The sequence below is a fragment of the Podarcis liolepis genome (assembly GCF_965112155.1).
Source record: "Podarcis liolepis genome assembly, chromosome: 15".
Taxonomy (NCBI): Eukaryota; Metazoa; Chordata; class Lepidosauria; order Squamata; family Lacertidae; genus Podarcis; species Podarcis liolepis.
Window position 1 is genome coordinate 35,562,034 of NC_139566.1, and position 21,818 is coordinate 35,583,851.

Sequence of the window (21,818 nt, forward strand, 5' to 3'; positions counted from 1 at the left end):
GCTTTTTATCACAGGACAAAAAATCAGCTCTCAAAACCTTAACCGGCAGAAAATATTTTTTTGAAAAAATCCCTAAGCCCCAGGGTCACAATTTCAGCAAAAATCTGACTTTTGGCAATTCACTCAGAAATGGTGACAAAAGGTTGAAAATGCTCTCCTGAAAGTTTGGCACTCGAAACAGAAGGCTTTTTATCACAGGACAAGAAATCAGCCCTCAAAAACTTAACCGGCAGAAAATATTTTTTTGAAAAAATCCCTAAGCCCCGGGGTCACAATTTCTGCAAAAATCTGACTTTTGGCAATTCACTCAAAAATGGTGCCAGAAGCTTGCAAATGATCCCCTGAAAGCTTTGGCACTACAAACAGAAGGCTTTTTATCACAGGACAAGAAATCAGCCCTCAAAAACTTAACCAGCAGAAAATATTTTTTTGAAAAAATCCCTAAGCCCCAGGGTCACAATTTCAGCAAAAATCTTACTTTTGGCCATTCACTCAGAAATGGTGCCAAAAGGTTGAAAATGATCCCCTGAAAGCTTTGGCACTACAAACAAAAGGCTTTTTATCACAGGACAAGAAATCAGCCCTCAAAAACTTAACCAGCAGAAAATATTTTTTTGAAAAAATCCCTAAGCCCCAGGGTCACAATTTCAGCAAAAATCTGACTTTTGGCAATTCACTCAGAAATGGTGCCAAAAGGTTGAAAATGCTCTCCTGAAAGTTTGGCACTCGAAACAGAAGGCTTTTTATCACAGGACAAGAAATCAGCCCTCAAAAACTTAACCGGCAGAAAATATTTTTTTGAAAAAATCCCTAATCCGGGGTCACAATTTCAGCAAAAATCTGACTTTTGGCAATTCACTCAGAAATGGTGCCAAAAGGTTGAAAATGCTCTCCTGAAAGTTTGGCACTCGAAACAGAAGGCTTTTTATCACAGGACAAGAAATCAGCCCTCAAAAACTTAACCGGCAGAAAATATTTTTTGGAAAAAATCCCTAAGCCCCGGGGTCACAATTTCAGCAAAAATCTGACTTTTGGCAATTCACTAAAAAATGGTGCCAAAAGGTTGAAAATGATCCCCTGAAAGCTTTGGCACTCGAAACAGAAGGCTTTTTATCACAGGACAAGAAATCAGCCCTCAAAACCTTAACCGGCAGAAAATATTTTTTTGAAAAAATCCCTAAGCCCCAGGGTCACAATTTCAGCAAAAATCTGACTTTTGGCAATTCACTCAGAAATGGTGACAAAAGGTTGAAAATGCTCTCCTGAAAGTTTGGCACTCGAAACAGAAGGCTTTTTATCACAGGACAAGAAATCAGCCCTCAAAAACTTTACCAGCAGAAAATATTTTTTTGAAAAAATCCCTAAGCCCGTGACTTCCTGTTTATTTCTGGACTCAGTTCAAAGTGCTGGCATTAACCTTTAAGTCCGGCGCCACCTGGTGGCTAAACTGTATATGACATGAACTGCACAGACTCAGTTTGCCAGCCCAAAGTACTGTAACTAATTTGACAGCTGGCTGGATCAGACCAAAGAGATATTTCTCTAGTCCTGCCTGCAATTCTCACAGTGGCGAACCAGGGGCTTATGGGAAACTCGCAAGTAGGACCTGAGTGCAACAGCACTCTCCCCACTTTTAATTCCAGGCAGCTGGGACTCTCTGACAGTGGAGGCGGAACATAGTCTTCTTGTAAAGCCATCCAACTTGATGAGCATCATAGCATCCTGTGGCAGGGAGTTCCATAGCTGAACTAACCACATGTCCTTTCATCTGCCCTGAATCTTCCACCATTCAGCTTCATTGGAGGACCCTGGTTTCTACTATTATGAAATAAAGAGAGAAACGTCTCTCTAACCACTTTCTTGCTTAATTTTATGCGCCTCTATCACCGAAAAGCCACATATATTACATCAGTGACCAGAACTGAGCACAGTACTGTGGGTGTAATTTGGGGAAATGGGTGAAATTGCATCAGGTGCTTAGAGCATGTCTTTAGCATCCCACCCCCGTACCCCCATGTCCGGATTCTGCTTAGAGAAAGACCCCATTGCAATGGGGTGGTTAGAAACAGTCGAAGGTTAATGCCTAAAGCGTGGATCATCCACGCACCCTTTCTTTAAGCAATCTGTGTATGTGCAATATCATCGGCAGGAGTGTGAGGTGTTCACTGAGAGCAAGGTATTTTCTTTGTGCAAGGTATCATCAGTGAAGCTAAAGGTAATATGCTATATGGTAGAGAATTGTGAGCTGGTATTGTAAAGTTCTAGTACATTTACAAGCTTTACAGTGGTACCTCGGGTTAAGAACTTAATTCGTTCTGGAGGTCCGTTCTTAACCTGAAACTGTTCTTAACCTGAAGCACCACTTTAGGTAATGGGGCCTCCTGCTGCAGCCACTGTGCCGCCGGAGCACAATTTCTGTTCTCATCCTGAAGCAAAGTTCTTAACCTGAAGCACTATTTCTGGGTTAGCAGAGTCTGTAACCTGAACTGTATGTAACCTGAAGTGTATGTAACCAGAGGTACCACTGTATTTCTAAAACCCAGAGGCACCAGCTTGCGAAGGCAATGTGGGGGGGGGGCTATGACATGCATGTGATGTCGGAAGAGTCAGGGGAGGGCTGGCCCCCTCCCTAAAAACATTGAGGGAGCTGGAACCCTTGCTAAAACCAGAAGAACTGTGCTATAGGAGATTAGTTCATGATGTACCAGCATATCTTAAAGTTTATGTTGCTAGTGTGTTTTAAGCTTGCCTTAAACACTTCATACTTTGAAATGAACTGAGCAGGCAAGGAGTTTCTTTAACCAATAACTCCATAAAAGACTGACTACTGGAAAGCAAGGGCAAATCTACACTGGTTGGTTATAGCGTTAAACATGTGTTATAAAAAGGTGAGACCAGAGGGCGCTGTAGAGCAGCAAACCTTCGACAATGGGAAATTGCTTTGAGAGCTACTGTATATTACATTGCTGTTTTTAAAGCATTTTTACAGATCAGTGTTGAGCCAGCCCAGGAAAACTCTGATGTTATGCTGGAAAACTCTGCTGGAGCTGTGCATGCTCCACTGATCACACTGGTTGAAGTGTGGTGTAGTAGCAATGACAGATGGTGGACCTAAGTTTAACAGGTTATGAGTCAACTGACTTCTACAAGTCTAACAAATATTGTATTCCAAGAGCAGTCACACTTCGTGTAAGGGCATTATGATATGGACAGTCTTATTATCAATCACTTTTGTAAGGATCCCTACCACAGAATTTATCTTTTTTTAAAATAAAATAAAAACTACAGCTGCACATTGGGTCAGCATTTGCATTCAGCTATGAAAATTCCAAGATGTGAAGTTCAGATTATTTTGCCCCAATGCGCATTACTTTACACTTGCTTACATTTAATATTATTTGCTGTTTTAATGCCCTTTCACCTACTTTGGAAATAATATTTTGGGGCTATGTGTGATATATACACATACATATAAACATGGCAGGTGAGGATGGAGTTAAATGGCAATGAACTGCTAGAAGTACAGTCTGTGACCCTACAATTGAAATACTCTTCACAGCAGCAGTGATTGTCAACACAATTGTCTTAGCGTTACTGGAGTCAACCTTTAAAACCCAAATAAGGCACGGAAACCTTTTTTAGGTCTGTGGATTGTTGAGTAAATGCTGTGGTCATCACCCTCTTAAGCCACGTATCTGAGGGGAAAACGGGTTTCTCAACAACTTGCAGCACCTTTAAGAAACTACGGTTCCCAAATCTTTGGGGGAAGCCATGACAATTTAAAGTGGTATGATACTGCCTTAAATGTATAGTGCTGATAAAGCCTTGAGAGAGGAATTGATGCTTTGAGTTTTTTTGCTTTTTGTGTGATTTTTTAATATTAGTTTTGCACCAAGCATGCAGATCCACACAAAACATTTTAATCCCATTCAGTGCACGTAATTTTCTGTGACACACATTTAAAGCAGAGGATTTCTCACAAAGAATCTGTGAACTTGTTACCGGAAAAATCCGAGGGCTCCCTTGGACAAAAACAAAGACACCAACCAGGATAACTTGGAGCAAAACAGCAGCCTGTAGGCTTGGCCTTTATTGAACTGTTGCAACAGGGTGTTCCCCTCACTTGCAAGAGAGAGGAAAGACCCAGAAAGATGGTCTGCAAGACCTTATAAAAACTTTTGAAATTCCCATCCTCCAGGTCAAGCCCACCCCCAGAAACATCATGCATACATTACAGAAAGGAGGGGTTGAGGGAGGACTTGTGGTGGTAACCTGAGTGTCCTGTCACCTGGCTGGTTCCTCCTTTCCCCCTCCCCATGAGTCACTTCCAGGAGACAAAGGGGAGTTGGCAGTTTCCTGCCCCCAGAGGGAAGATCTGATTATTGTCCTTTGTTTCAGTCCATGCTGAATCCACTCCCATATGCAAGTTCTTTGTGATTTTGATTGTCTTCTGTCTGGGATTATCAGGGTTGACATAGAAACTGGGCAGGGCTCCTGTGGATGTGCTGGTATATTGAAGGGATTATAGCTGACCAGAACCAAGCCACCCTCCCCCTTTGATAGTCCTTGTCATATGGAGTAAAATAAAAATGGAACAGTGCAAATCCGATGTATGGTTGATTTTTCTATGAATTTATAACAGAAATGTGGCGTATGTAATGTGTGAGTGTGAGTGTGTGTGAAGTTTGTACAAACAGAATGATTGGGGTGGGGGGTTCCTGCTACAAACTGTACTTAGGAATGCTACGCACTGCAGCTGTGAGGGGAGAAACTACAGTTCCCAAATATTCTTCATGTTGTGTGTGCATTGCATGCATTTGAAACGCATGGCGTGGATACGTTAAGTGTGTTTTGATGTAATTGCTTTAAACCTAACCTTGAGAAATGTCGCCCAGAAAACTCCTGTTAGAAGGGGGAAAGAGCAGATGCAAATAACAAAGCAAGCAAACACGCTGGTATAAATTATTCGGGAAGTAGCTGAACGCCAATTTTGTTTTTGAACAGTTGTTATTTTTATCTGCCAGCTGCCTCGAGGGAAAAGGCGGCGTATAAAAGAAATATATAATTTCAACTAGTATTTTCCTGACTTCGGTTCCCCACCATCACCACCCCTAGTATTTGTCTCACAACTAGATTCGTTGGGCGTGGTGTTTTATTCTTTTTATTCTTTTGCTTTTCCAAAGTGTATATTCAGGTAAAACGGGTATTTACGATCTCTCCCCACCCCACCCCGTCCACTCCATCTTCATCATGCACGCCAGGCGAGGCGTTTGTTTCGTTCCCTTTATTCGATTAAAATAAAATTTAAAAAAGATTGGAGAACGGGTAATATAATACTGTAGAATGAAAAAAAGGAAACGCGCAAAAAAAAAAGGGAGGTAAAGAGCGCGTGCGCGAGGAGGTTGGCGCCCCCTCCCCCTCCCCTTCCCACCAGTTTCCTTCAGAAACGCTTTTCTCCTCAGGGACGGAGCAATCTTGTCCCACGCCGGGCGCCGTCGGCGGCGGGACTCAGCTCGCCTGCCTGCCTTGCCCGCCTCGACAGGGCGGCGCTGTGAAGGGGGCGTGTGACGCCGGCTGCTGGCTGCTGCCTTTTCCTCCTGCTCCTCCCTCTCCCTCAGTCCGCCTTTCCTTCGCCGCTTATTTAGGCTCGGGCGCCCCTATTCCGCGCCGCTTCCTCGCGCGCTTTCTTCTTGGTCGCTGCCTGCCTCCCTCCCTCAGTTCCTTCCATGGCGTTCAGGCGGGTCGTTGCGGTGGCCGCGGCCGCCGCTTGCGGGTTGGCGGGCGGCTCTGTCTTCTTCTCTGCGGTGCCTCTCGGGAAGCAGCAGCAGCAGCAGGTGGTGGGGAAAAGCTCCGGCGACGCCCCGGTTCCCCTACCTCCGACCACGGCTCCCCCGCCGGGGCTGCTGCTTCTGTCTTCGCCGGCCAACGCAGCCTCCTGCCCCGCCACGGCGCCTGGCTGGCTGGAGAAGCCCAACTGCGGCTATTGGGACGACAACTGGGACAGGTAAAGCGAAGCATCTTCAGGCCTCTTGGGCGGGCGGGCGAAAATCCCGTTCCCCGCCCCCCAAAAAACACCTCTCCAAGGTAATAGGAGCAGGCCAAGATGCCGTAAGTTGGCAACCCTTCAAAAGCACAGGAGCACGCCAGGCTGCTCTCTGTTGGCAACCCGCTATCCCACCCCCCATGGACTTCGCCATCGTCATATTTTAATCGTTCGGTTGCTTTATTATTTATATAAAGTGCTTTCCCCTTCACCAGAAAAGAAAATGAAAGTGAAAAAATGAAACGCTGACTCTTCCCGATTGTCGAAAGAGCTGCATCTCCAGACGATTTCGTGGGTTTGAAGTGCAGTGTTGCTAAAAGTGAGGGGGTGGATTTACCCGGCCTTTGCTTTAAGGAGCTGCTGCCTCTTAATTACATGTATTTGGGGGGTAGATCGTGTGCTTTGTAATAGGTGTTTTGTGTTTGAAGGTTCTGGTGTTTTAATACATCGTGATACAGAAATACTTTGATGAATCAGAGTTGGTGGTACAACTTTGATTGACTTTAGTCGTTTAGTACAGGGATGACAGGCCCTTTGTCATGTTAATACAAAATATGGCTAGAAATCTCTCTTGGGGAATAAGGGAGAGACTTTTGTGAGTTGAAACTTGAGAACTTAGTCAAAAAGTGGAACATAAATCTGCTGAAATAAGGATTCTAAAAAGTCATTTAGTTCATGTGTCCCAAAAAAGTCAGGTAATTGGCTCCAGGAAGCTGCAAAGCCCAAAGGTAATGCATAACTCCTAGGAATGCTATATGGGAATAAACAGTTGTGGCTTAAGAGCCATTGTCTAATCCTTGTTGAAAGCCATCTAAGTTCCTCACTACCTCTACATCCTGTAGCAATGTATTTTCATTAATGATGTGTTGTGTAATCTTTATTATGGAGTTCTGGCATAATATAAACAGATGCAGGGACTCTGCCCTGGCACAAATGAAGGCATGTGGGGGTCTTTGTTTTGTATGAGCTAGGAGTCCAAATAAAAATAACTTGTTTAAATAGAATTTATCCATTTTGAATGGGGCTTAGTTGATGAAACGTGCATGTGTGTAAATGCAATTCTGCAGGAAAGATGTATGTTTTAAGTTAAGTGCCTGAATTCGTTGCAGCGGGCAGTCTTCATTGTGGAGAGATGGGAAATGTCTCTCCTAAGTTAATACAACCCTTCTCTTCAATACCTCTAATAAAAAGTACAATTTTTAAAATATCTGCAGCCTAATTAAACAAAAGCACATGCTTAACCCCAACACTTTGAGTAACTTTACTGAATTGCAATCTTAGAATGGATTATCTCCCTGTTTTTCCTGGAGAGTTACGCAGTCTATACACACAATCTGTTTCCTACCACTTTTGACTCCCTGCTTGCCATTCTTAACATTGATTTTAAGGCCCATATTCTCACTGGGAGAGAATCCCAATAAATTCAGTGATTGCAAAATGTTAAAAATCCCTCAAAAAACAAACTTGTATTTTTTACAAGCAGGCTTTTCTCCCATCTTTTCAGTGTTCAGTTATGGTTGTACATTCTAATTTGCATTAATTTGCATCTAATTTGGCTGTAGTTTCCCCATACTAACAACTTGAGTGACAAGAGGTAAATGTGATCCAGTGTATTTATTGCCAAACATTTATTCCATTGTATCTGGATGCTCAGGGTGCCCAGAAACCTGATGGTCACTTGTACTCAGCACTTGCTACCCCACCCACCTCTGTCCAGCAAGCAGTTTTATATTTTCAACTATTTCTGCCACAGGTCAAGATTCATCCCTAGTTGTGGCTTGTATTGACTCGGATGGCTTCTTACACAGCTTTTAACTACAGGCAGTGCTGAAATGCACATGTATGTTACTGTGAATATGTGATTTAGACAGACTTCTGGTAAATCTTGTGAGATGTGGTTGCTGAACTTATATCCGAGAGCCACACTTGTACTTCTTGCCACATCCCTATGTTCACCTTAAGAAATGTTGAGAAACTTAATAGGAGAAGTTGCATTCAGTTTGCTGAGTTTATGAAAGCTTAATGTGAACAAACCCTAATGGATGTCTGCCCTTGAACTGGTATTTATGCTTCACCCTTGTTTGCTGAAGAACAGCTGTGCCTGGGGTGGAAAATGAAAATTGAGGAGTATACCCAGCAATTTTAAGCAGGATGTGGATTCATTCTCTTAATATCCAAGGAGATTTAAATTGGTGATGAGTCAAAATTATGAATTCAGCACTCGTTGTTAATAAACTCGACTCTTTACCATGCCACAACAATGCAAATATAATTCCCCACTTAACATATTTAGGTGGTTATGTTGACTCCTGGCAATTTAGGAGAGTCTTCTACACCAGTATTGGATGCGAAAGGACATTTTAATAATTGGTTTTAGAGAACCTTTGGAGAATCTAAAAATAATAGAAAGTTTCCTGATGAAATCAGGTAGAAATCTATTAAATAATATATTTGAAAAGTTGTCAGAGTGCATCTTTTCTCTCATTCTGATTAGTTAACCCTTGTGGTCCCTTCCAACTTTTATGATTCTATTATTCTGTATCCGTATTAGTTACTTAAGCCATGTAACTCACCTATTAGCATAGGTAGGCAAGTAAGTGGTCTGCTTTCAGCACTGGTTGCAGAGGAAGGGATGCTCATCTTTCCCTTCTGTTGCTCCTTCACCAGCCTGTTTTGCAGAGGGCAGTTTTTCCTTGTCTGCTAAGAGGCTAGTATCCTGTGTTTCCATAGTGGCTGTGGAAGAGAAGGCTTCCTTCATGTGTAGCCAGCATGGATGTGCAGGCTAGTAAACATTTTTGAAGGCTAGCAAATTTTTGTGAAGTCTTTACAAGACTGGGTTGCCATATTTCTTGAGAAGCCATTTTTATTCTGATAACAATATGGTAGTGTTGCCCGGGCACAAGATTTGAGACCTGTTTTCTAATTATACTTAGAACAGAGTTGCAATTCATTTTTGCTGTTAGTTATCTTCAGTTGGAGTAATCCTTTCCAGCCTGGTGCCAACCAGATGCTTTGAACTACAGCTCTCTTCATGACCATTGCTGGGGCTGATGGTAAAAAAGGTAACGGTAAAGGTACCCCTGACAGTTAAGTCCAGTTGCAAATGACTCTGAGGTTGCGGTGCTCATCTTGCTTTACTGGCCGAGGGAGCCGACTTTTGTCCGCAGACAGTTTTTCCAGGTCATGTGGCCAGCATGACTAAGCCGCTTCTGGCAAAACCAGAGCAGTGCACGGAAATGCCATTTATCTTCCCGCCGGAGTAGTACCAATTTATCTACTTGCACTCTGACATTCTTTTGAACTGCTAGGTTGGCAGGAGTTGGGACCGACCAATGGGAGCTCACCCCATTGCGGGGATTTGAACTGCCGACCTTCCAGTCGGCAAGCCCACGGCTCAGTGGTTTAGACCACAGTGCCACCCACGTCCCATGGGGCTGATGGTAGATGTAGTCTAAAACATCTGGAGAGTACCAGGGTAGGGAAGGCTGAGCTAGAGGGAAGTGCTAAGCTTATATTTTTATTTAATTCCTTCCCAGATGGTTCTATCTCTGGCTTAATAACACTAAATCTGAGCAAAAGTCCTCCCACCTCCTAATTTTATAATGGCTTGGCACCACTACACATTGCAGATGTGTGCACAAATAAATGAGAGGCTTATTACGGATATGTCATTTGGTGACATTTGTTCAAACTTGGCTTATTCCCTTCTATGGCACAACACTGCAGCTTCTCAACTGTACCCACCATGGGGAAAACCACTTTTCTCTCTCACTTCAAAGTCTATACTATCTAGCTTTTCTTCAAAATCGTTCTGAGAGCAGTGAATAGGTAAACTCAGAACAGGCGCACAATCATGTGTCTCCTCATATGCTAAACTTTGGTATTAAAATTTTGTCTTGCTAGCATGTTTCAATTTTTAGCATATTTAACTTTTATGCTGTGAACCGCCCTGTATTCTTCAGATGAAGGATGGCATACAAATTTTATAAGTAATATATATAATAAATATTCTTTGGGTCCCTGAGGACTTTGCAGAGAAGTTCCTTGGATCGGTGTGATAGCAATGAACAATTGGTTATATTGCTTGCCAGGCCAATATTTTTCATTTTAAAACTTCAAGTTTTCTTAATTTTGTTAATATTTTTTTTAAAAAATAGAGTTCATCAAAATTAATTAGCTGGGCCAATAGTCCATCTAATTAAATATTGTCAACACTGATAGGCAGCAACTCTTCAGGGTTTCAGGCTTGGACCTCCCTCCTCCCACACTATTTGGAGATACTGGGGATTGAACCTGGGACCTCCTATATGCTTTTCTGCTGAGCTATGGCCCTTCCCCAAAGCTGTGAAGGCCATACATATCTGTCTTCTGTTTTGTATCTCATACCTCTTATCTCATGGTTCTGCTTAAACTGTTAAGTACTAAGATAACTTCTGGGTGTGAATGGGACATAAGACTATCTGTAAATAAACTAAAGGAAAATATGTGGTGTGGATACAGTTCTGGCTTTTTTCTAACATCCAGACTTCGGAATTGCATTAAGTGGTGCATGTATTTGCAGTTGTGCTAGTGGTATTGTGGAAACTAAGTTGTTCCTATTGTAGCAACTTCATCAAGTAGCATTTATAATTTCTTCCCTTAAAAAAAAATCTGATTCAAACTGGGTCAAGCTAAATTGGGTTAGTTTCTTAAGCACCAAATCGGGGTCTGAATCAAATCTAATGGTTGGTGCACACCCCTACAAAGTATGTGAGAAGAGAAATACGTGGTGCTGCTATATTGCTATTGTGAAATGTATTAATAGCATAAACACCATCAAAAAGATGTATCAATATTTAATGTGTTCTGTGTGATAGGGCTGTCTTATATATACTTTATTTTGTGCTAGTCCACTTTGTCTTCCAGAAGTTAAAATAACTCTGACTCTTCTATAATATTCCAAAATTTTAAAAAATCACATTTGAGTACATAAGCTGATATTTACTTCCAAGAATTTCCCCTTTCATTGCTAAAAGCTGAAACAGCTGTGAGAAATCAGAACAGAAGGGAAAGAATGGGAAAATGTTCCAGGTGGATGATGGGAAAACCTACAATCTTGTGGCCTGTTAGCAGAAAAGATCCAAAGATACTGGCTGAACTGGTGCATTAATGGACCAGTGAAAATACAGTGATTAATAATTTCAGGCACTGGAGTGAAACTGAGAAACTTCAAATGGCTGCTTCAGAAGATGCATCTTGGTATAGAGCTGGTTCATGTGCTAATGCAGTGGTTCCCAAACCCCTACCCATCACAGACCACTTAAAAACTGCTGAGGATCTTGGCAGACCACTTAATAAATTATCTGCCTGCTGTAGTAGTTGTAGTGCACTGTGCTTAGATGCTGTATGTATTTTTACGCACACATTGCAGACTCATGCCTCAGTTCTTTAGTATGTCTAAAAGTGTTTCTTTGGGCACCAGTCATACCTCTCTCATTGCACTAGACTCCCCAAGCTTTGCATTGCTGCCTTTTCTTTCTGGCTTCACAAACTGCCTTTCTCAGTGGGTGGAAATGAGACATTATTGAGATGTTGAACTTCTTAATGAGGGATTGCGTGGGGGATATAATGTGAGCATTGTTACAGTGGTACTTCTGTACCAAACACTTCTGGTTATGAGCGCTTCAGGTTATGAGCTCCACTAACCCAGAAGTAGCTGCTCCTGGTTGCGAACTTTGCCCCAGGATGTGAATGGAAATTGCACACCAGAGGCAGGCCCCATTAGCGAAAGCGCGCCTTAGGATAAGAACGGTTTCAGCTTAAGAATGGATCTCCGGAACAAATTAAGTTCGTAACCAGAGGTACCACTGTAAATCTGGTTGATTTTGTCAAGCGAACACTTGGCACTGAAAAGGATGTTGTTGGGTCACTTCATTTGCATGTCCAGTTATCTTATTACAGGGGTATCTTAACATAGAGCTCTTATGTATGTTGTTGGACTCCTCAGTTCCCACTGGCCCCAGCCAGCATGACCAATGGTCAGGAATTATGGGCACTGTAATCAGACATCTGGTGAGCACTATGTTGGCTACCTCTGCCCCATCATTTATTGATACAGAAAGATAAACTTCAAAATGATTTTCAGGAGAGAACCACTGGCTCTTATGAACCTGAAAAAGAAAAATGAAGAGACTGGGGAAGAGGAGGACTCATCTCGTCTAGCCCACTACAAAGCAAAAGCTACCAGACACATATTCCTCATACGCCATTCTCAGTACAACACAGATGGGAACAGTGATAAAGAGAGAATTCTGACCAAGCTTGGTACGTATGACTGGCCCTTTCATACCTCAGAGCTGGGGGAGAAAGCAAATGTGCCAGTTTATTTACTGATTTGATTGCCTCTCGTTAAAATGTGGGGTAGGGAAACTATTCAGTCACCCTTAGTATTTCGTGGCAGAGACCAGAGTGGTGTTCTTAACAGGTAGATTATTCCCACTGTGAATTGGCATTTGGCATTACAAACTTTTGTTGGTCAGCTGTGTAAATAAATAGTTGCAGTAGCTGTGTCATTTCATCCCCAAGTCTGTTGCCCAGCCTTTTCTGCCCCCGGTGCCTTCTCTGCAATGCTGGAAGAGCAATATTTGGCCTAGTTTGCTGTTGCAGTAAGGAGCACAGCTGGACACATGATTTCTTTCCCTCTTCTCCAACATGACTGGCTTTTCTGATGCACAGGAAAACTTTATATTGCAGCATTTCTCTGTAGGTTCACTTGCTCTTGCCTATTAATCAAATCCCTAAGTCTAGTGGCTTTCAAATACCTCTTTACCTTGCTTCTCATCCCTTTGTTCTTATTTGCGCATTGCCTGTACTTGACTACCCTAATCCATGTGAAGGTTTCCTACTCTTTGAGAAGATCCCACCCTTACTGATTGGCATGCTTTGAACTGCCTCCCAGAATACCTGTATGTTGCCCCATCCCCCGCTTCTTCAAATCTTTCAAAGCCCTCCTTTTCCATATAGTCTTTGGCTCAGCACCCTAGTTCCCATCTCCTAGCAACTATTCCTGTCGCCAAGGCTAAGCATATGTAACTGAAACAAATGCATATATTTTCTTTATACTTGCCTACGCTACCCTTCCCTTCTACTTATTTATCCTCTGTTGAATTTTAGATTATAATTTTGTACTGCTATAAAGCATCGTACATATATATATATTATAATACACACACACACACACACACACACACACACACACACACAAAACAATATTATTAAATAGTTCTACAAACAATGCAACCTTCTTCCTGATTAAACAAACCCTTGATTAGCAAGGAGGCCCCATTTGGAATTCTGCTTGTACTTTCACATACTCAAAAATTCCTTGTATCTGTTTGGATGAAGATACAAGTAGAAAGAGCAGCAGTGGCAATAACTGTTTGTGTATCATTGTGCTGGGACAAAAGGTCTACATAATGTAGAAATCTTATTTTAGCCCCCCCCCCCCCGAATGTGTTAAAAGAGACACATTCCAATTTATACATTGCCTTAATTTTCAGGTCGTGAACAAGCTGAGTTGACAGGGCAAAGGCTTGCAAGCTTGGGACTGAAATTTGATAAAATTGTCCATTCTTCTATGACCAGAGCAACTGAAACAACCAACATCATCAGCAAGCATCTTCCTGGTGAGTGAATTCTCTTGTTGAATCAGGAAACATAATTTGTTCTAAACAGATAGTGTGGCTTTAATAAACACAGGGTGGGCCATGCAGACTAAGCTGGGTGCATTCTTGAATCAAAGCATTGACATATGGTGCCTGATTAAGCCCTTGCACAGGCATTTTAGATGGGGAATTTTAGTTGGAATTGGGCTTTTTTTTGTTCCTAAGTTTTATGTCTTCAGTCTGCCTTTATGTCATTAAAAAAACAGAACACTACATTTGTGTGTTACGTGAATTGTTTGCCTGCCCTGGGATATTCTGATGAAGGCCTGTTAAATGTTTTTGATAAACATCTCCCATGTATTCCTAATATATTTACTGTTTATTAATTTTAATTGTGTGAGAACCAATATTGACTGCAAAGTGGGAAAGAACACATAGTGATATGTTTAAGAGAACATTAGTACATAGAATAATAGAATCATGGAATTGTATTGTACTGTTGGAAGGGACCATAAAGGTCATCTAGTGCAACCATGCAAGGCAGGAATCTTTTGCTCAACATGGGGCTTGAACACACGGCCCTGAAATTAAGTCTTGCGCTCTACCGACTGAACTACCGAGGTGTTGCTGCAGAGGTTTGCCGAAATTCTTTCCTCTATGTTAGTGGTGGGGAACCACTCTGATCCCCCATGTCTGGATGTTCTGAGATAAGAGCGCAGGTGCACTGGGTTACCATAGCAACAGAGCAAGCTCAAGTGTATGACTTGCTGAGTCGTTCACCCTTCCATTGGTTCAGGAGATATGCCTATGAGTAGAGACAAGTACAGTGGTGCCTCGCAAGACGAAAATAATCCATTCCGCGAGTCTCTTCGTCTAGCGGTTTTTTCATCTTGCGAAGCAACCCTATTAGTGGATTAGCGCTATTAGCGGTTTAGCGGCTATTAAAGGCTTAGCGGCTTAGTGGATAAAAGGCTATTAGTGGCTTAGAAAAAGGGGGGGGGAGCGAAAAAAATCGCAAGACTCGCAAGACGAAAAGCAAGCCCATAGGGAAATTCATCTTGCGAAGCACATTGAAAAATGGAAAACCCTTTCGTCTAGCGGGTTTTTCGTCTTGCGAGGCATTCGTCTTGCGGGGCACCACTGTATAATAGCCACTGGGGCATTGCTTTCATTATGTGACATCTTGTCTGGTCCTGTTCTGATGTTGCGCCTGTCCTGATATTGTCCTGTTTGCTGTCTGACTTAATCTGTGAGAGTTGGGAGAAGAGGTTGTGGGTTTTACACAACAGTGTTAGCTAGCATGGTGATATATCTTTACGTCAAGGACCAGAAGAAATGTATATAGTAGGTAGTAGTGCTTAGCTTTGTCTTGTGCTGGAGACAATAAACTCTTTGTTACTTTGAACTAAGTGGGAGGAGTTTTTTCCTTAACTTGGAATCTAGAAGAAACTGGTTGCTGGAAGCAGGAAATCTCTTAAGACTCTGCTGAGTGCTGCACATACTCTGCTGATACATCACACTGGTTGAGACGTGAACTACCAACTGACTTCCTCAAGTCACCAACAAGACCCTTTCTCCTAATCTCTGTCTCTGACATGATGCACGTTACTTGTACAAGGAGTACATTTTAGCACAAAACCTTCAGGCTGTGCACTATTCTTCCTTGCTTGTCATAACACGAGTTTACAACCAGGGTATTAAAAGATTTGCAGCACCTTTGATATGCTAACTTACTTTGTACAGATGCAGATCTAGAGTTTAATGTCAGAGATGGCCCTGGAGACAAGGCTCTGAAATGCATGTCTTCATTTTTCTTCCCCCCAGGGGTGAAGAAATCAAGCACTGACCTTCTGCGTGAAGGAGCTCCAATTGAACCAAATCCTCCTAGCTCCCACTGGAAGCCAGAAGCTGTGGTAAGATTTTTGTATAAGCAATTGCCTTAATGTTGTGTAATCTTTGGCTTTACTTATAGCAATGTAGACAAGTTTCCTCGGGTTTCTTCTGTCTGCTAATCCACCCAAAGTGGCACAAGCAGATTAACAGAATATTTTATTAAAACAACAGCAAAAGGAATGAACATTTCAGTATATCACTAGGGAGAGAACTCTAAAGAATGGGAGCCACAGCAGCAAGGTCCTGCCTTTTTTCTTTAATCATTCTGAACTCGGTGAATGAGGAAACACAGAACAAAGCCCAGCTTAATGACCTAATAAACAGGATGATGCACAGTTAGTAGCACCTCCTATATCCAGTGTCCAGGCTGCGTAGAGTTTAAAAGGCAAGACCCAGCACACTGAGTTTGGTCCAGAAGAGGTATGTTCTGGGAAGTCCATTTCTCTTGATAAGATGGGCTTCAGATGGTGGAGAAAAATAGCCTTCAGTAGGGCAGTAATCCCAGCAGGTTATTGAGGTTGGATGATGACCTCTGTATCTTGATCAGAAATGTCAAAATCCTTTTCTGTAGCCAACACTAATGATAAGTTAAAGATGAAAAGCTTGTGCGTGTTTAAATATATACATCAATAACCAATTATCTGCCTTTTAGCAGTATTATGAAGATGGAGCTCGGATTGAAGCTGCCTTTCGAAACTACATTCATAGGGCTGATGTAAAGCAGGAAGAGGATAGCTATGAAATCTACGTCTGTCATGCTAATGTCATTCGTTACATAGTTTGCAGGTAACTATGGCAGTGAAACAAACTGGTGGGTATGGGAAACCTTCTGATATAGTTTAGATTGGCTCTTCATGGCCAAAACAATAATGCGCTAACCCTTAACTTAAGCAATCAAATGCATTTGAGTTATTTGGAGAGGGTGTGTGCACAGTAAAATGAACAGCTGTCCAGAGAGCATATGACTGCCAGATTAACTTGAAGCTTTGCTCTAATCTCTATTTTTGAGTAGGGGATTTAAAAACAAATAGACGTTCCATACTAAACATATTATGAAATTTAGAAATGGAAAAAATGAGAATGCAGCTTATCTATTGCTCTGCTTGCAGAACCTCCAAATCCTGGACCAAAGTTTGGGTTAGCAAAACAAATTATTACTTAAATCCAAAGTAACTGTCTAGCAGGTCTTCTGCCCCCAAGCTGTGAAACTGGATTTCCGTTCTGGCTTCAAATAAATGTTTTGAGAGATGTACAGTTGTCCCTCATGTTACATCCTGCTCAACTCTACCATTTTTGGTTGCATCTTCTAAGACAGTATAACCTTGGTTTCTTTGAACTGTGCTGAAGACCTGTTTGGGTTGAAAGAGATGCTGAATTTAGTTAAGTGCGTCTGTTTTGGAAGTGCAGCATAAGAACAGAGCATACAGGCTTAAGCATCCATAACTAAAGTGCACTTAGCCTGCACTGCATACTTGGGCTTTTAGTGCTGAAGTTTGAGCTCTCTGGAATCAATTACAGTTGTACCTTGGTTTTCAAACAGAATACGTTCCAGAACTCTGTTCGACTTCCAAAATATTTGGAAACCAAGGCACAGCTTCCGATTGGCTGCAGGCGTGTCCTGCAGCCAATCGGAAGCTGTGGAAGCCACGCCGTAAGTTTGGCTTCCAAGTCAAAGTTCGCAAACCAGAACACCTACTTCCAGGTTTGCGGTGTTTGAGTTCCAAGTTGTTCTTGAACTAAGCTGTTCAAAAACCAAGGTACGACTGTACCCTCCAAACTCATGATGTTTAGGTGCCTACTGAATAAATTTTAGTTTAAGAAGGAGTTGGCCCAGGTTGTGACTCAGTTATGTGTGGAATACCAATATTCTATATCTGAAAAGGTAGTTTTGCTGCTTTTTTCGTAGGGATGACTTTATTGTTTTTAGAGTTTGTTGAATTTATTTTTAGAGATTATGTTTTTATCTTGTACACCACCTTGATGGCTTTATGCTGTGAAGGAATTAATTACCTATTCACAGGTTCCATTGGGGTGGTGTGTGCTCAGAATGGGTTTGCTATCCAGGAGGAGTGGTTGAAAATATGTGCAGTGGTAGTTTTCTGGGAGGCTTAAACATTTCTGGGAGACTTGGAGCCCAGTATGCCATCCATATATTAGGCGAATTGAACATTATGAGCTCAGAAATTTCAGTATGTTTAGAGTTGCTTTGTTTGCGTAGGCAAGAAACATTAGGTAGGAATAGCTAGTATGAGATAAAATATTCCATCACAGCTCAGCTGTTTTGAGCTGGACTATCGTGTTGCAAGCCTCATGCACCTATCTGCATTGTTTAACAGTGTACTGCAAACAAGTAAGAAATGAGCTGGCAGTCAACATTGCAAAAGCAAATGAGACCTGAAATTTCAAAAGTTGATAAGATCACCTTCTTCTGGATAGGGATCTGCCTTAAGGAATGTCATATCATGTAGTGCAAGCCTGATAAGAGGCTGGCTCTGTTTCTACAACCTTCCACATTGAAACGTGACTATTGCCACATAGAGAGGTTAAAAGCCGCCTTAGTTGCATATTAACACCTAGGGTGTCTGCTGACCTTTTGCTAGATTATAACCTCCATAACAACCTCTTGTGTAGCTTTCCTTTAATATTTAATATCCCGTCTATATTAGTACCCATCTGTTACATTACATTTCTAATAGAGGGTGACATGTGTGCTTGCGCTGGCTAACTAGATTAACAGTGCAAGTCATAATGAGTAGTTTATGTGTGAACCGTATTTCAGTGTATGTAGAAACAGATGGTACGTTAAGCTCTTTGTATGGTTTCAGAGTTGTACTGATGTCTTTCTGCTGAACTAACTATCAAGCTATGCCAACAAATGTTCATTTTTTGAAAGAGTGATTTGTACTAACTGACTCTTGCAAAAGATGGACACGGTTGTTGGACTTGAGGCAAGGTGGTTGAGTATTACACTAACTTAAAAGAACAGTTTAGTTCCTGGGACTACTGTTCAACTTAATGTATCTATTTGGAATTCAGGTCAAAGGAAAGATCATGCCAGACTGCCTCCTTCCTCAAAATTGGGCACACTCATTTAAGTATTTATAGCCTGTACCCCTTGAAGCAATGAACCTTTTTTCTTCCCCCCTCCCACATTTCACCGTTCATACAATCCCAAATGTTTGTTTTAATTTTGAAATTTAACAAACGTTACATGGGCACAATGAAATTCAATTTTTTACATTTCTGAAATTACGTATTGGTCTCTGGTGGGACTTTTCTCCTGTGCGCATAACCACCTCTCTCTTTTGATATTGTTTCACATAAGAAGGCTTGCTGACTACATTGTAACTTTGTTTGTCCCAACGTATCACCTGGTCAGTGTTTTTTTAAATAAATGTAATGGACGCAGACTTTACCATTGTGTTATAAAAAGACTAGAGAACTTTAAATCTTCATTCGTCTGGCCTTTCACTGCAAAATCACAAATTATTTCCCCAGAGTATATTTTTCTTCCACGTTTACAATTAATAGGCAAAAATAGCTTAGCCCGTGTGCTAGGTATTTTCTTGAATGTATGGGACCTCTAAATCCAAGTAGGATTTTATTAATTGCTGGAGACCACAGGACAGGGGAGAGTTCTTGTGCTCAGATCCTGCTTGCTGGTTTCCCACAGGCATCTGGTTGGTCACTGTGAGAAGAGGACACTGGTCTAGGTGGGCCATTGGCCTGATCTAGCAGACTCTTATGTTCTTAGGCTGTCTCTGAGATCAATTCCACTGATGCTCATGGTGATTTGTTATTCGGCTGTCTCTTCTTCCTACCTGGAAGTGATAATCTCATACAATGCAAGAGCCAAAAGGTCCTTTTGCTTGGAATAAATTTGCCTTATGAATTGGGGTTGAGTCACTAGATGGTGAGGGTGGGTGAACCAACCTTGGAGGTGAGGGATAGGTAAGCTGGCTTCACCTCTTTGTGTGATGGATTTGCTGGGTGAAGTTTAAAATCCCTCAGTAAGCCTAAAAATGAAAATGAAAAATATCAAGTTGGCCCTGGCAGCTGATTAGGAAGCCCCTCATAGCCACTGGGAGCCTCAGCTTGAAGTTGGGACTCTTGATACTGAAGTGGAGTTCAGTGGGTGGCCTTATGCTTTGGATGGCCTTGTGCTCTGTACTGTAGAATCCAGCCTCTTATAGGAATCTCATTCCCACTTAAAGTACCTGCAACTTGCAAAGTGCTATGGTGAATTGTAGGAATGTTAATCAGTTTTGGATAACTCCTGAGGCAAAGCAAGGTTCCCTGGAGGGAATTTTCAGCTTGTTAAAAGTAAGGTGGGATCTGTACAAGGCAACACATGTTGTAGCAGGGACGTCAGCAAGTTAGCCATCAAAAGCAAGCGGCAGGCAGATGTTTGCCGAAAGTGAAAGTAGTATCTCTAAGCTTACTGTAATGCCAAGTGTGTGGGGTGGAAGCAAGAGGGCAGGAGGACTAAGTTGTGACTGAGACTTCAGGTTTGTAATCAGAAGGATTTTACTGTGCTTGCAATGTCATTTATTTCTGTAAAAAGTAAAAAAAACCCCAAACCACACCTTTTTTATTTCTCAGTTGCAAAGGGTTTCTGTTCTGAATTTGTTATCGTGTACATATTGCAGCTGAAATGCTAATGTGTTCTATGCAAAAAGAACAGTGAAAAGAAGAACAACTCATTTCAAAATGCTGAAGTAACTGCTTTCCTTATCTTTTTCAGAGCTTTACAATTTCCTCCCGAAGGTTGGCTTCGGATATCCCTCAACAATGGCAGCATCACCCACCTGGTCATCCGCCCTAGTGGCAAAGTGGCACTTCGATTGCTCGGTGACACAGGCTTTATGCCTCCTGAGAAAATCACACGCAGCTGAGTGGGCCTTTTCTGGCACCGCTGGTGCCGCTGTGGTGTACAAGGTTATGGCTTGGTAGGAAATTGCGTTTCACAGTGTACTCAGTGAATGCCTACTCTTTCCCCCACTTCATTTCTCTGTAAATAGAAGGGCTGTTCAGCATTGCTGTGTTCATGGTGCTTTTGGCACATTCCACAAAGTACTTCTGCAGTACAGTCTCCTGCTCCATTAAAATGAATGGAGACTTTACAGCAGTACTTAATGAATGAACCTAAAACCAGAGAATCTACATACTTAACTCATGTAAGGGTGCCACTTGCCTGGCTGCAACATGAAAGGTTCCCAGGCTTCTTACCAAAGCATATTGCTGTGTGTGGAGATGATTTCCCCCTCTCTTCTGTGGAAAGAGGATACAGAAATACCACAGGATTAGAAAGCAATTCTTTGCATTGGTAATCGGCAAAATTATTTTTGCTAGATCAGCAAGAATTGGGGCAGAGCGGTTTCAGCAACTACAATTGTGGCTGAGTTTTCATAACTTAATAATTTAGCTCCCTTACATGTCTGTGTTACTTTAGAGCAAAGGTTGGAAACTGAAAATGCGCAAAGGCCATGTATTAGAGGGTGTCCCCTGGCTATACACACCTGTTGGCGGGAACAAGAGTAGAATATGATGCTGCAATGGCTGCTTGAACAGCCCTTCTCACGATGGTATCCAAGATGAAGAGACTATCTAAAAGGAGACTGGACTTGATTCTTTTCTTCTTGCCCTTCAGTATCACATACAATTGTTCTTATATGAAAATGAGTGTTCTCATTTGCTTTACAAATGCCCCTCTCACACAATTAGTGTAAAAGTCTGAATTGAACCACTCTCCAAGGCCTGGACTTATTAGCAGTAGTTATGGTTACATGTCATTTGTCATTCCCATTGAGGCAAAGCACACCTGGGGACACGGGTGCTAAACTAAATTTAGAAGTGAGCCTCCTCCTTACCACCCCCAAGAGCATAGCCTGCACTATTTCTTCAGCATGCTTATTTGTCTTATTTTATAATGTATCAAAACTACTTTTTGAAATGGAATCTGCTGTTGGTGAAATGCTACCTGGAAAAAGGTGGTGGTCTGTCTTTCAATCAATGCAAACAAAGTTATCTTTGTAAAATATCTGCAAATATAGTTTTTTATTAACTTTCACAAGGCTTCCTTGATATCAAGAGTTGCTAAAAATAGCAGTGGTTATTTTCTCTTTAGGTAAACAATTGACCTCTTAGCATTTATAGACTGGTTTTTAGTCTGTTTATGGTGCTGTATGTACATGATTTTGCTAATGGAGTAAGTTCTAAGTGTGTGTGGGAGATCTGAA

General features: G+C 41.8%; 1 protein-coding gene across 2 annotated transcripts; it reads left to right on the forward strand.

The window, feature by feature from the left end:
* The first annotated feature begins 5,400 nt into the window (after positions 1–5,400).
* Positions 5,401–21,652, forward strand: PGAM5 (PGAM family member 5, mitochondrial serine/threonine protein phosphatase). Of its 2 annotated transcripts, none has more exons than XM_083476291.1 (6): positions 5,401–6,004; positions 12,168–12,346; positions 13,582–13,707; positions 15,511–15,599; positions 16,235–16,365; positions 20,324–21,652. In XM_083476291.1, the coding sequence occupies exons 1-6, from the start codon at positions 5,727–5,729 to the stop codon at positions 20,472–20,474; spliced, it is 954 nt and encodes a 317-aa protein (XP_083332417.1). In that variant the 5' UTR covers positions 5,401–5,726; the 3' UTR covers positions 20,475–21,652. The 2 variants fall into 2 exon arrangements, with proteins under 2 accessions (XP_083332417.1, XP_083332416.1); XM_083476290.1 differs by having other exon boundaries at positions 5,504–6,004; positions 16,232–16,365.
* Positions 21,653–21,818: the final 166 nt, after the last annotated feature.

Excerpts from the sequence above, each read along its gene's own strand:
- PGAM5 (XM_083476290.1), top strand. The coding sequence starts at position 5,727 with ATGGCGTTCAGGCGGGTCGTTGCGGTGGCCGCGGCCGCCGCTTGCGGG. Across the intron at positions 6,005-12,167 it reads TGGGACGACAACTGGGACAG|GAGAGAACCACTGGCTCTTA; the intron begins GTAAAGCGAAGC and ends AATGATTTTCAG. Across the intron at positions 15,600-16,231 it reads ACTGGAAGCCAGAAGCTGTG|CAGTATTATGAAGATGGAGC; the intron begins GTAAGATTTTTG and ends TCTGCCTTTTAG.